The sequence below is a fragment of the Branchiostoma floridae genome, chromosome 17 (assembly GCF_000003815.2).
Source record: "Branchiostoma floridae strain S238N-H82 chromosome 17, Bfl_VNyyK, whole genome shotgun sequence".
Lineage (NCBI taxonomy): Eukaryota > Metazoa > Chordata > Leptocardii > Amphioxiformes > Branchiostomatidae > Branchiostoma > Branchiostoma floridae.
The window spans coordinates 14,504,160-14,519,814 of record NC_049995.1 but is presented as its reverse complement, the minus strand read 5'-3'; the positions used below and the strand labels follow the sequence as shown (position 1 = coordinate 14,519,814).

General features: G+C 40.5%; 2 protein-coding genes and 1 long non-coding RNA gene across 3 annotated transcripts in view; all 3 read left to right on the top strand.

The window, feature by feature from the left end:
• The window catches only part of LOC118404340, a 9,456-nt gene extending 4,858 nt beyond the window's left edge, over positions 1 to 4,598 (top strand). Inside the window, exons 2-3 of the mRNA XM_035803409.1 lie at positions 2,739 to 3,005; positions 4,480 to 4,598. Coding sequence (XP_035659302.1) covers positions 2,739 to 3,005; positions 4,480 to 4,598 — 386 coding nt within the window. The remainder of the gene's footprint in view (positions 1 to 2,738; positions 3,006 to 4,479) is intronic.
• Positions 4,599 to 4,837: 239 nt separating this feature from the next.
• Positions 4,838 to 7,402, top strand: LOC118404339. The gene is made up of 5 exons (XM_035803408.1): positions 4,838 to 4,947; positions 5,490 to 5,588; positions 6,355 to 6,426; positions 6,648 to 6,913; positions 7,291 to 7,402. The coding sequence occupies exons 1-5, from the start codon at positions 4,921 to 4,923 to the stop codon at positions 7,400 to 7,402; spliced, it is 576 nt and encodes a 191-aa protein (XP_035659301.1). The 5' UTR covers positions 4,838 to 4,920.
• A 6,428-nt stretch (positions 7,403 to 13,830) lies between these two features.
• LOC118404060 lies at positions 13,831 to 15,192 on the top strand. The gene is made up of 3 exons (XR_004829739.1): positions 13,831 to 13,895; positions 14,562 to 14,654; positions 14,889 to 15,192. It is a non-coding gene; the product is annotated as an uncharacterized LOC118404060 (long non-coding RNA).
• The last annotated feature ends 463 nt before the right edge of the window (positions 15,193 to 15,655 follow it).

The following is a 15,655-nucleotide window of genomic DNA, read 5'->3' as shown; positions in this document are numbered from 1 at the left end:
CTGTACGTACTCAACCATTGCGTGCACGGATCTAGCGGTCGGCTGTTAGTGCTAGTTTTTCAATGATCGTAAAGGGTTATCCACCTTTTTGTATAGGTTATAATTATTGCATGTGAGAACACAGCAGCAGGGATGCTGTTTGATAAGTTTTGTTTGCTTGTTTCTGTCTTTCGGAACCGCATTAGTTTTAAAGAGAGTGGTACTTACGGTTAGGCTGGTATCCAGCCGTAATATAGCTCCCGAGTCTCTTCTCTCCTCTCTTTAATTGCAGAGAGGAGAGAAGAGACTCGGGAGCTATATTACGGCTGGATACCAGGCTATCACGGAGACACGGTAAGGGCCAAGCTCGATAGTGCCAAAAAGCCTTTAATTCTAATTATAACGACAGCATTACTCTGGTAGATTCGTTTATGCGCTTTTAAAAGCCTTCCCAACAGCGGCCTTTCTTCAGGACTCTTTTTTAGCTTTTGAGTGATTTTATTGATCTTTTTGTTAATTTGACTACCTACATTCTCCTACGCAGAGGAAGCACAGTCGTGTCAAAACTTCCTGTGTTACCTCTGCTACCTTGTGTACTCAGACCAGTTAGGGACCGCCCTACTTATAAATATTAATGAGCTTACCCTTATATGGGCAGTCAGCCGTTGGGGATCGGGCGTAGGAGGATGGAGCCATGTAAGACGTAGCATGATTGGCTGGTAGCTTCCCAGCGGCCTTTGCGAGACAGCTTGCGACAACAACAAGCCCAAGAAAGGCCTATTCTCTGATTGGTTGACAGCTTGTTTGTGGCGACAATCATAATAACCACGGATAGGGCATGGGATAGCAGGGCCCCATAAGGTAATGCCGTTGGGGACCGGGCGTTAGGAGGATGGACTGCCTACCACATAGCTAGAATGTAGAGCTATTACCAAAGGCTAGTAGGTTGACAATGAAATTACTTTGGTCACCGCACCCCGAAGTCTACTACTGCTCTTATCCAAACGGTAAATAAATGCTTATTAAAGCCTGGGTCACAACCCGCCGTACGTGCAATTTGTCCGTACGTTTTTTGTGGAGGCCACGTCCGCCACGTATTCCTGAAAACGTTCAGTCTGTACATGGCAGGTGCGTCGCCCGTACTGGCACATACGGAGGGCGAATCCGCAGCCCGAACGCAGAGAAAGTTCTGCATGCACTTAAATTTCTACGGCGTGTCTGCGTGCTCCCAAATCCGTGGGAATCGCCACGTGTTCGTACGGAGACGGTACTTACCACTTACGGATACCAAAAGATTGCCCACGTTTTGGCACGTAGACAGCACGCACTTGCAAGTACGGCGGGTTGTGCCCCTAGCTTAAGTGGTTTCATACGTGCGTATATATTCAAGTACGTGTGAGTTTGGTATGGGAGTCTTAGCCTCTACCAGGCTCCACAGGTTGCTGGAAAAAATATAAAGTAGACAAAGACAGACACATAACATGCCAGAGGCGTTAGCTGGTAGCTAGCTCCTCTGGCATGTTATATATTTCTCCAATTTTTACCAATTTCCCAGCGACCTATGGAGCCTGGTAGAGGCTAAAAATTCCACAGGGACCTCACATGGACTTGAATATATACGCACGTGTGAACCCGGATTTTTATTTGGGATATGTATAATCGATGTAAACAATTCATATGTTGTTCCTCCATCAATTTTCTCTGCTATGAAAACATATGGCGGAAATAAGATACAATTCATCTCCTATCATATGTTGTATTCAAATCATATCACATTTAAACGTTTAAAGCTCAAAATACTAGTATGTCATTTGTCTATATCGTTTTATTTTGACTTTACTACAAGGAAGTGAAGTGAGTTTTTTTGTTTGCTTCTCTGTGTGTTTGTATTTGTGTGTGTTTCCATATGTATGTGTGTTTGTCTGTATTTGTGTGTGTGTGTGTGTGTGTGCGTTTGTGTGTGTGTGTTTGCGTATATCATATCTAATTTCCTTGTTTTGTTATTTTATGCAGCTCTTGCCACATTTGAGCACCAGTTTAGTCGAAGTCCTTAAGCGTGACGTCATGTCTTCTGTTCTACTATTTATTCACATTTTTGCCTTGCCGCCGGCAAGGCTTTACGCCAGCTTTCTTCCATGGTTCCATGGATGGACGGACCTGTTAACCCAGCCCTTCCAAAGCCCCTTCCAAAGGCCCTTCTTTTTGCTGGAAGGTGACAGTTCAAAATTAGTAATGACCATTCGATACAATGACCATACTCATATGTAGTTGACCCCTAAGGGTACACAGACATTAGGGACGCAAGCCAACGCTCGCTCGCGGCTAATCGCTCGCTCGCTCACTCGCGGCTACTCGCGGCCGAGTTTCATGGCTTAGTTAAACAATGGTACATTCCAGGCGAGTATTAAAACGCTCTTCTAGACGCATGTTACTGTATGTGGTCCAGCGTAATAAATCTACGCTTTAACTCACCATGTTTATATAAAGATATATCACAAATTGCATCAGAAGGAACTTAGTTTGTAATAAAAAATAATGCATATTCATTGTGGGTCAAAAAGTTTTACAAAACCTGTTTAATGTGCCAATAATTCATCTGACATAAATTATGATAATGAGGAGGGAGGGGGCGACATGTGGAACTCTGGATTTTTAAGGGTAGAATCTAGTCTAACTTACCAAAATAACATAAAATACGCGGCAAGGCACAGCTTTTTAAAAAGATTTCTTGTTTCTTCACCTTCCCCTCCTTTCTCCAGGTTTTGCCACCGGCCACGCCACCTTTGAGCACCTGTTTGGCACCTGTGCAGCAGGTGAGTTAACGGGGTGTAAGTACCGCGCCTTCGTGACCTACCTGTTCTACATTGCGTCTCAGCTCTGCGTGGTGTCCTCCGCGCTGGAGAGAATGCTAGCGCTGAAGCTGCCTTTCAAATACCAGCTGTTGGTCAGCTACAAGTCTGCCTTCTGTGTGCTGGCTGGCGTGGTGGCGTATTCGGTATGTACAATACAGAGAGGACACGATACATGTAATAAAAAAAGTACACGATCTCTCTCTCTCTGTCTCTGTGTCTCTCTCTCTGCCTCTCTCTCTCTGTCTCTCTCTCTCTCTGTCTCTCTCTCTCTGCCTGTCTCTCTCTGTGTCTCTCTCTCTGTCTCTCTCTCTGTCTCTTCTTATGCCTCTCTCTCTCTCTGTCTCTCTGTCTCTCTCTGTCTCTTTCTCTCTCTCTCTCTCTCTCTCTCAATCTCTCGATGACCTCTCTCTTTGTATGGATGTGATGTGTGTATTTTTAGTTTAAGGACTGTTCATGTCTTGTCTACTGTGTTTATTATCTAATGTGATTTTACTCCATTCTGTAAAATTAAAAGTATTCAGAGGTAGTACTGCTCTGGGGTAACTTTGCAATGTCAATTTGATTTGAAGGAGATAAAAGATTAGCTTAAAACGACGTCCGGACTTAGATATGTCAAGAACGTTATATAACGTCATTGGATATGCAAAGAAGGTAAGTAGTGTAACACTAGCAGGTCGTTTAATGTGGTATCGAAAGGCTATTCTATCGGCTATGCGATACAGATATAGACTCGGATGATATATGTATAAGCCCTATTTTTCATGTCAACAAACAAAACCCTTGCAACCCGAGCCAAAACTATTATCATGATGATATTTCACCCCAAACACATGTGTGTGAAAACAAACGATATGACATGCATGTATATATGAGGGTATTTAATCATCGCACTTTTAGGCAACCCAAGTCGAGTTGACGCTATCAAGACAAATATTTTCCCCAAACATACTCTTGTTATGATATTACATCTTCTAATCTAACACTATTATATAATGGTAAATAATAATAATAATAATGATATTAATAAGTATAAATTTGACTCTTTACATGTGTCTCTATTACCGACAAGGTATAACATTTTTTTAAAGATATCATTAAGTAACTTATTAAAAAGTTGAGTCAATGTATCATTGTGCCGATGCAAGATTGAGGGAAATCTTTAAATGGAAAGTTTGAAAAGAAAACTATTATCTAATGTGCAGCCAAGAACAATAAAATACATGAATACAAAAACAAGCAACGCAAATTTACGAATAAATATCAGATATAAAAGAAGATTTCAATTTCCTTATGATTGATAGATTGATGTTGATGATTTAATCGTTATTAAAGAGTTTGGAATCTATCCAAAAAGGCTTGAAAACACAGTGATATAAAAGACTTTTGGGCCTTAGACATTAGAATAGGATCTCTTAAAACGATTAAATGTATTAAAGGGTCATAAGAAGTATGATTCATTTCGGTAAAAAACATACCAGTTCACTAGTCTAACCGGGTTAAGGAGTAAAATAACTGTAACATTTCCATTATGTCTTCCAGCTTCTTTTCTCAAATGATTTATGAGTATGTTTATACCACTGATGTTGTTGTTGTTGTTTTTTTCCCTTTGCTTTCCAGCTCCTATTCACGACAATCCCCTTTATGGGAGTTGTTGAGATCAAACAGAAGTTCGGCATCTCCTGTCAGTACGATTGGCACGACCAGAGGCCGCTGGCGCAGGGATACGCCTACTTCACTGTCATACAAGGTCAGTTAGTGATTGATTGATTGGTTGATTGATTGGTTGATTGATTGGCTGATTGATTGGTTGATTGATTGATTGATTGATTGATTGATTGATTGATTGATTGATTGATTGATAGATTGATAATCTCTACGGACCAACGGACCCTGATTTTTCTTAGGACTGAAAAGGAAACAAAACATTTTCCTAGGCCGTATCAGATGAGAACTCTGACAGTGCATTGTTCTCTCTTTCTCAATGTGACGTAGTGTCTGAAATGTCCATTCCGTCTCTGCCGTTGCAGGATTTGTCCTGATCGTGGTTCTGGTGTTCAGCAACCTGGCTGTGGTACAGGAGCTCTACAGGATGCGGCGCCGCACTGCGGATCTCATGGTATTGCAAGCACGTATAATACTGTAAATGCAGAAATGTTCGCGGTGGATTAATGTTCGCGGTTTTCGCGGTGGCCGCTTCACCGAGAATTTAAGACCACCGCGAATATTTTTTCATAACAGTAAGAGGTTACAGTGCATGGTGCTACCGCGAAATTAAAACCGCCGCGAAAAGTCCATTTTCCCGCTACCGCGAAATTAAATCCCCGCGAACTTAAATGCATTTACAGTATATAAGAGGGCTTCGAAGATCATTCTATGTTCTTTCAATTACCTTTCAATGATCTTTCAATAAACATTCGATGTTACACTCTATCCTGTGTAAATTGGGTCCTATAGAATCAATTTTGTCCCTACTTAAACAGTATGCCCTCCTCTTTTTTTAGATTGTATTTCTCTAAAGTAAGATTTAAAACTCAATGAATTTGACAAAATATGGATTATCACTCTCAAAGTATAACTTTTTTCATACCTTTATTACCCCTATAATGGCATCACTTGGAAAGTACCGATTGTTCTCATATCTTTCTTACCTCCTCTCAGCCTTCAGGCAAGACAGAAGAACTGAAGAAGGAGCGCGAGTTCGCCATCTTGATGATCGTGACGTCAATGTTCTTTCTCATCTGCCTCACACCATATTTGGTAAGAACCCCCTTTAGCAATACTTATTCTTTTGAGTGTTTAGTTACCCACTACTACTAGGCATTTTTTCAGATGCTAAGGCAGGGGAATATGTATAATTGAAAAACTTATAATCTTCAAATCTTCAGAACTTCAAATTTTCAAGTTAATGACCACTGTCGCCTTCTTGGCTTCAGGATCAATACTGATAAACAATCACCATGTGACTGATTACGTAAACATACTAATGAAAAAACGAAATTTCTAAAAAGGTAACCGAACCTGGACATGTTTCAATGCACGAAGCTATTTTGCTCTGTTTGTGTCTTTTTGTTTGATCTTTGTCAATTATAACTCAATCATGAAAATAAAATCGGCCTGCTGCAAGGGTCAAACAAGATATATAACAGAGATACGGTTTACAACTTTACATCATTTAAAGACATGATGAGTCCTATATGTCTATACACACAAATGTGTTCATACCTGGTACAAAGTACTCCCATAATGCAAAAAAAAGCAAATATATCAAGGACTGCTTCGCTATTAGAAAGAATACTGAAGCTAATGATTAGCCTACTTCATTATGATACTATATGAATGAATTATGCATATTAGCCCTTATTGTTATGTTAACTATGATGTTAAGCTTTATCCTATACCTCTGTTTTGTACTTTATGCAAGAGTTGTTGCCATACTTTGTACCATGTACAATTGTCGTGCAATAAAGTTCTTCTTTATTATAATAGTGAGAGTTTATTTTTGTCGTTCCCGTCCACACCTCAGGTTCGCACAGTGATGAACCAGCAGGGCATGGACATGGACAAGGATAAGGACTTCGTGGCGAAGCGGCTGTACATCGCTAACAGTATGATCAACCCGCACCTGTACTGGGCTTTCCGGGCCAGCTCCCGGGCACGGCTCTGGCGATTCCTCAAGAAACACATCTTCGGGAAGTCAGTACACAACGTTTCTAATGTGTGTATTTATTTGCGCGTGTGTGTGTGTGTGTGTGTGTGTGTGTGTGTGTGTGTGTGTGTGTGTGTGTGTGTATGTGTGTGTGTGTGAGGGGGCCGTACATCGCTAACAGCATGATCAACCCGCACCTGTACTGGGCTTTCCGGGCCAGCTCACGGGCTAGGCTCTGGCGATTCCTCAAGAAACACATCTTCGGGAAGTCAGTACACAATGTTATCTTTCTTGCCTTCGTCTATTTGTGTGTTTGTGTGAGAAAGAGGCGGTTGTACATCGCTAACAGCATGATCAACCCGCACCTGTACTGGGCTTTCCGGGCCAGCTCACGAGCTAGGCTCTGGCGGTTCCTCAAGAAGCACATCCTCGGAAAGTCAGTAGACAATTTTCGTTATGTTACATTCGTCTGTCTGTGTCTGTGTCTGCGTCTGTGCGTGATTCTAAATGGCTTGTGGACTCGATTGGAGTCGATAGAAACAGTTTGTTCCTTTTTTAACTACATAGGTGCTTATGCAATTCCTACAATGATTTTTAAGTAATTATAGCTGATATGTGCAGTGTTCAGTAATGGGACGTTTGAGGTCACCGAGGTTGCTATATTTATAGTATAATCAGTGATGTACAGCTTGGATTGAAACCATGACTTCTGTGAAAACTAGTGGATACCAGGTGTCTAGCATCAAAGGCACACATTGTTCTCCATGAGATGTAATGACCTTTGGACTATTTCAAACGTTTTTCTCTTTTCAGGATACTGCCCGGCCAGCAGGAGGTGACACAAGTGTCTACCATCCAGGGTACCGTCAGTACCGGCCTGCCTGCCTCCACGGGAGCACCGCCGCCTGTCGTCAGCAACGCTTAGGTTCCTGCTGCATCCCAAACCGGACGTAATCCCAAATGATCCCCCAACAGAATTTGGGATAGCCGCCTTTCGTCTGTCATGACATCAGCAACCGTCAGTACCGGCCTGCCTGTCTCCACGGGGGTACCGCCGTCGTTAGCAACGATTAGGTTCACTGTTGCATCCCAAACCGGTCATAATCCCACAATCTACCGGCAGAATATTGGATAGTCAACTGTTAGGTCCACTGTAGCATCCAAAACGATCCCAAATGATCCCCGACAGAATTTGAGGTCACTGTTACGAAGTAGACGTCGAGTTGGGATAGAATTTGCGATAACAAACTGTTAGGTACACTGCTGCATCCCAAACCAGCCACGAGCGTAAATGATCCTAGTAGAATTTGGGATAGTAAACTTAGGTTCACTGCTACATCCTAAACCAACTACAATCCAAGATGGTCGCCCAGCGGAATTTAGGATTGTCTACTGTTGGGTTTACTGCTGCATCGCATAATCTTAACTGACCCTCTTAGTAGAATTTGGCAATGGGATAGTCAACTGTTAGGTCAGTGCTGCATCCCAAACGAGCCACAATCCAAAATGATCCCCAAGTGGAATTTTCATTGTCGACTGTTAGGTCACTGCTGTATCCCAAACGAATCACAATCCTTAAGAACCCCAAGTAGAATTTGGGATAGTCAACTGTTATATCCACTGCTGAATCCCAAATAAGTCACAGTACTGAATGTTCCCCCAGTAGAATTTGGGATTGTCGACTATCAGTTGTACTGTTGCATCCCAAACGAGCCACGATCCTAAACGATCCCCCAACAGAATTTTGGATTGTCCATTGTTAGGTTTACTGCTGCATCCCAAACGGGCCACACGCTAAATGACCCCCATCAGAATGTGGGAGTGTCAAACGTAGAATTTGGGATTGTGAAATGTTAGGTCCACTGCTACATCCCAAACGAGCCACTATCCTAAATGACCTCCGTAGAATTGGGGATAGTAAACTGTTAGGTTACTGAATACTGCTGCATCCCAAACCAGCCACGATCCTAAATGTTTCCCCAACAGAATTTGGGATAGCCGCCTCTCGTCAGCAACTCATTACTGCATCCCAAACCAGCCACGAGCGTAAATGATCCTAGTAGAATCTGGGATTGTCAAATGTTAGGTCACTGCTGCATCCTAAACGGGCCACAATCCTAAATGACCCCTGGTTGAATTTGGGATAGGCAACTGTTAGCTCTACGGCTGCATTCCAAATGAGCTACGATACTAAGTGATTCCCCGGCAGAATTTGGGATAGTCAACTTTAAGGGCCTCTGTTGCATTCCAAACGAGCCCAAGTCCTAAATGGTCCCCGGCAGAATTTGGGATAGTCAGATGTTAAGTACACTTCTGCATCCAAACGGGTCACACGATAAATGATTCCCATCATAATTTAGGATAGACAACTGTTAGATCCACCGCTGCATTGGGATTGTCAAATGTTAGGCCCACTGATGCATCCCAAGCGAGCCACAATCCTAAATGGTCCCAGTAGAATTTGGCCATGGAATAGTGACTTGTTAGGTTCACTACTCCCTTCCATTCGAGTCACAATCTTAAATGTATCCTATGGTTAAATTCTCGTGCCTCTAGATCAAAGCAAACTGTTGAGACACTGCTACATCCAAAACGAGCCACACAATCCTAATTGAACCCCCGGCAGAATTTTGGATTGTCGACTGTTAGTTCCAATGCTGCATCACTCTCAAACGATCAATGAGTATCATTTGGGAAAGCCAACATGTAACCTAAATGGTCTAATGGCTAAATTCATGTACCTCTAGATCATTGAAATTATATTTTGGGACCAAAGAGATCTTCAACCAAGATCTTCAAATTTCTGTGGAAATATATTCTCATACCACAACCTGCTAAGGCTAGAGACAAAATTATATTGTTATTATCATTACTATAAAGAAATGAATTGAATTAAATGTGATTGTGTTGTAATTGTTGTAAACACGATGACGATGACTGCTAAATGAGTCGGATGGCAACTTTTACTTTGACTGGATGGTGACAAAAGCCGAATGGTTGGTCAAAGGCTATGTAGTTTGTAGGTCAAAGATCCTGACCAATTGCGTATACGTACTGGACATGCCTGATAGGGTTTGTGCAATGGCGGGACTATCAAGTGGAAATGATGTGTTAAGGTTTTTATAGTGGTGAAGGATTTTGTTTCAGTTTATGGCGTGTCCTGTGATAATATCTATCATTATGTGGTAACATGGTATATATCACTTGTAAATAATACTATATTTATTACACTTACAATATTTCCCTTCAAGTTGTTATGTACACAAATACACGCACAGGTAACAAGTCGAACACAGCAATTAATCTCTTGAAGTGAAGTAATTACAGTCGAGTTTTCTGTTGCATTAAAGTGATTTTGTACACATTGGATGTGAATTCCAGGAAATCTAATATCAATTCAAGGAAATCAGTCAAGTTGAAGTTACCATATATGGTAATGAGAGATGATAAAGATCTTGGTTTTATTAGGGATTATTTGATTATACGTACGTGGTGTCGTGTTAATTGATGCCAATGTTGTGAATTTCCAGGAACTTTTACGTCATTAAAGTTGCCACATATGGTAGTAACAAGTAATGTACAGCTTAGTGGATACTAATCTGAATAAAGTATTTAAGTCACCCCGTCCGCTTTTAGATGCCGTGACCTTGAAGTTCGTAACTCTTTTCTCAAAGCAGTGTACCTTGAAGGTCCCGGATGCTTCTTCATGTGTGTTTAAAATGCCCTTATATGGACATGGCAAAACGTTGTGTAATGGAAGGTTATGCGCGTTGGAGGCAACGGCAGTTGAATTCATTGGCCCTTGGATTTAACATAAGATTAGTGGAAATTTGATGAAGTGAAATAAGAATTGAAAAGAAAATGAAGCCACAGAGTTAAGACTGGCTTATCTTCGTAACTGGGTTATTTGAACATTTAATATGAGAACTGGCAAAATAAGGAAAATGAGGAAACTAGAAACACGTGATACGTAACTGAATAGAATTTGGTAAGGTAGAATACACTACCTTTTTTGCAGTGACAATGGTCAAAATCTTCAGCCCAATGGTAGTAAACAAAAAGTATGAATTTCTATATATATTACTTGCAATGAGTAACTGTTAACCATCCGTATTTTACCAGGGCGTACTATCTTTATTGACGTAGAAATACATACAATGACTTTTTCTACTGTTGATACCAAAATTGAGACAATTTGTGGTCGATTCATATCCTGAATATTGCATGATTATTTCATTAAGAAAAATTTAGAGGATAATCCATAAACCACGACATTGCATAGAAGTGGGCCAATGCATCCTTCTTGCTTCTGTAAAAACTGCATTGCACACTTCGAGAGTTGGCAGGTTCACTACTCTGTAAGTGCATTACCCAGGCGTGGCGTAACCCATTTCCTGTAACCTTTTCAACCGAATACTTTTCAATTATACCAGACGACGGGTGATGAGTCGCCGCTTTAAATGTAAGCTTGTTTTATTCTCCAAGCAGATCCTACGATACCATAAGATAGTATCAAAGTTGACAAAGGAGTATAGCCGGCCAAATGGAGTCAAACGGGCTACTTTGGGTTTGATACTAGATTACGCCACTGTGGATCTGCTTGGAGATTAAACTTGTTTTACATTTGAAAGCCCCATAAACTTTTTTGTTTTATTTTTGGAAATGACCGAAAATTGATGCGCGCTCGGATGCCATCCAATATAATCAAATCAAAGTGGCCTAAGTTAATTTACCCAGGCGAGACGTAACCCATTTCCTGTAACCTTTTCAACCGAATGCTTTTCAATTATACCAGACGTCAGGTGATGAGTCGCTGCTTAAATGTAAGCTTGTTTAACATTTAAAAGCCCCATCCGTGATTCTCCACCTACACACAAGTACGGTTTGATAAGGTCAGGGTGTGATACGTGAGGTTGATGTGTCTGTTGGGAGAAAACTTTGGAGAGAGAAAAGAAACAAACTGACTTTGTCTGAGCATGAAATATGTTGAAAAACGTAATATCTTGCGTATTTATCATCGTGACGGCGCGCCGGAGTATAGGGTTGCTTCCGACTTGTCCGTCTTTCCGTCTATCTGTCTGTACGTGATTTGCAATCTGTCTATTCATCCTCACATCCCCGTTACAGTTAATTTTGTCTGAGGGTCAGGAAGGGTCAAAGTTTAGGAGTGTTGTATCATCAGAGCAGTACTCCTCTAAACATTTCTATTGGTTTAATCTATTTCTGACTCAATAATAAGTATCTTAGCAACTAAAACGAGATATCCACCCGGACGTTCCGCTGTAGTACAATAGCAAGCCGCTAGGAACCGGAAATCTAGTCGTCTTATCAAGAAGTATCAAAGTACCAAATATCAATACAACCCACCAACTTGAAAGGAATTTAATTCTGGAGTTATTCTGGTCAACTAAATCTCTGTTTGCTTAGCGTATTTTCCCGTTCGATGTAAAAATGCTACAGATACAGCGATAAAACTTGTTGCACTCTGCAAACACTAGGCGCTACAAGGTGGTCTGAAAAACAACGAAAAGCGATGGACATAATGGATATGATGGCGATTGTCCAAGAAAATCATTAACTCACCGTACTCAATCGATTCTCCATTAGGGTTTTGATTGCGGTTCACAGTCAATACTCGAGGTGCAATCAAGCCCGCTCCGGGTTAGTAACTCCGGGTAATGGACCAATTTAGTCCCATTTATTGACACAGACAGGCAGACTGTGACCGTTAGAAACTAGCAGTGCCGGTTTAAGGTTCTTGTTCTTGACAAAGATATAAACTGAGAAGGGTTCAGAATCAACTACGACAGGGATGCTATTATCAAATGTTACCAAGATGAGAAAAAAAGACTTGTATGCAGTGGATGACATTTGAAGACATAAGGAAAATGTCCAGACTTTGCATGATGTGAAACATAACAAATTCACTGGTGGACGTACCGACAGATAAGTATCTAATGCCAGCTCAAAAAAGAACATGGAATAGTCATGCCTTCGAGTAACAATCCTCGTGGTGCAATGAAGCCCGCTCCGGGTTAGTAACTCCGGGTAATGGACCAATTAAGTTCCATTTATTGACACAGACAGGCAGACTGTGACCGTTGGAAACTAGCAGGGCCAGCTTTGGGTCCTCATTTGTAGTCAAAGATCGATATACTAGTATGTGAAGGACAGGGTACTTTGCGACTGACCAGTCTATAACAGATAAATGCATTTTGTTACCAACACATATATCTCTTTAATCAAATTTGTGGATGTTCCTTGGTCTATGTTGTGATGAATGCAGCAGAGAAATATGTAAGGCAATGCTACGTTGTCTATGTTGGGAATGACAAGGGGCAAAGGCCCAGCAAATAGATGGAATAGACAAACCATAAATACTTTGATTAAAGTTATATTAGATTCTCCAGCTTTGTTTGTTTGTTTAGCGAAGTAACGTCATTTTCTTTCTTAACGACAGAATCTTGAAGGAAATAGGAAAATCTTTATAAAACGTTTTAATTGATAAGATATTTAAAGAACGATCTTCATTGACACAGAAAAGTACAATGACTGTCGACGTCGTAAAGGCTACTTAAAGTAATACATTTTAAAATAAAACAAACAAAAACAATTGAGTACAACCCAATATTAATACATCAGACGTGGGTTTTACATATTGCAAGTAGTAACAGAGTACTAGTGCAACCTCAAAGATGACAAACTGAACTAATCTGAAGCGGATTATTCTTGATTGTCCGTTGCATTTTTTACTCAGTAAAACGGATCACAATAGAATGAGGGAACGTTCTCCATCCATGGATGGAACCCACGAGAACGCCTCAGTTTTCCACGTTTACGTGCAGTAATACGTAGGAACAGAGTACAACTTCAAAGATGATTAACTGAAACAATTTGAAGCGTGTTATTCTTTGTTGCCCATTGAATTTTTGCATTTTGCCGCCTTAGCGGCAAAATGCTCTGAGGCCAGAATAGTCGCCGTTGTGATGGAGTGATGAACGGACCTGTTCAATACTGCGCTTGCGCTTCGCCATCTTAGACCGCAGCAGAATGAATGTTGAAAGAGCACATTTCAAGCTTAAAAATGATGCCTGGAACATGAGGAAAAATTAATTTTTCGGGGGATAAAAGTCAACTTGAAAGTATTTGTCGATCTTTAATGATAAAAATCACCGAAAGAATTTTATTTTTTCTTGTTCCGGGTGCCAAAATGACGACAAAAAACAGGGCTACGTTTTGATGCACACCGGCGAAGCGCTGGGCTGTTTTCCCTGACGATCGCCCCGATTTGGCCGGCCGGCGGCGCCGCGTGATCCTGACGCGCCAAATTTTGGGCTGGCGCCCCTCAGAAACGGAGGATATGTGACTGAAGCGGCACAAGAAAACCTGTTTCGACGCTATGGATGAAGAATTTCAAGGTAAAATACTTGATACAACTTGTAGTGTTTGGGGGAGGGGGGCGTGTTGAAGAAAATGTGCTTTTGAACAAATTTTTTTTTCTCAAGTCAATATCCCAGCAAATTTCTATGCAGTGTTTCTTTATCCATGTTTTAATCATGAAACTTACATGTATGTAAAATGTTTCTTAGTAATTATTTCTTATTAATTATTCTTAGTTTATTGCTTTCTTTAGTACATTGTACATATGGATCATTGCTTGGCCTGTTGTGTACTAGTATTTTTTTTCACTTGTTGAACTTGAGGCACCATGGCCCGCTTAGGGGTCAGCCGGGTAACCTATGCCCAATTTTTAGAAAATATCTAATTGTATTTTCAATGTCATTGTTACTGTTCGTGTGAATCATTTCTTGCCTCATTCCAAGTCTAAAATACCATTGTGTATTTTTTTCACTTGTTGAATTTGAAGCACCGTGGCCCCCGGTTAGGGGTCAGCCGGGGAACCTATGCCCGAATTTTTCAAACCACTAATGAAATTTTCAGTGTCAACGTGAAAAATTTGTGCAAACAGATTGTGTATTCTCTGTCAGATTGTGCCAAAGGATTTTTTGCTTGACTTTTCTGGTGTAGCAAAAATCATAAATCTGTACTTACCTGCAATATTATACTCTTGTCTCTACTATCAGCCAGGTTCCTAACGACTGGGCGAGGTTGTCGCAGTTGGTACTGAGGTTCAGTCGCAGAAACAGTGACACTTACCTCCTTCCATCTTGTTGCAGGTATTTATCTACTTACGGTACCCCAACTTGCCTTTCTTTCTTAATTGAATTTTTTATTTCATTATTGGATCATTCTGATTCTTTCGTCACAAGAAAGAAAGAAGTCATAAGAAAGAAATGTAGATGAACATCAGACATGGTACTGGAGTAGGTCGTCATCCCCTCAGATGGAAGAACATTATCACCATGGTAGACATATGTTAATCATAAAACTCAAATAATTTTGTTTTCCAGGTGGAATGTAGATTGTACAAACTCCCAGATGTAGCTGATATTAGACCGGAGAGCGGAGCAGAGATATTGAATGGTAGTGGTGCAGCCAGTTCCATTAGCATTAAGTTTGTTACAGAATACTGTTGCTACCACAGAAAGTAATAAGTACGACTGTTGTTTTTGTAAAAAGTTGTTTACAAATGCATTATTAGTATTGATTAAATAAGGAGAAGTACATGTACAGTGTGTACCTGCACTACGGTACATCAAAGAAATCTATGTCGATTGTATGTATCCTGAAGATAGCCTTTGACCTTGGAAAATGTTGAACTTATCCTAATAAATTTAGTGTTTAAACAATGTCTACCTATTGATATTTTATCTCTTATTAGTACAAACATTTGTCATGTATATTTTATTATACAAGTGTAAAGTTGTACTGTTGATGCAGTGTAACATCATGACTCAACATGAAAATAATGCGACATATTCACACACTTACCTTTCACCATTTAAAAAGCATTTTACTCCTCTTGATTAGCTCTTTCAGAAACAGTAAAAAACAGGCATTGTATTGTGTTTTTAAAATTTTGGTTGGAATATTCACTATTAGTAGGATTTCCAGTGCAAAAATTTTTTCCGAACACGCCACGATTTTTCATTGATCGCCCTGTAATATCGAAAAAGAACTGGACCTTCAAACTAACCAGATTTGTAGTACGTACTATGGAGACCGTGACAATGTAAAAGTTTTAAAGCAGGGGGTAAACGATCGCTGAGATATCGTT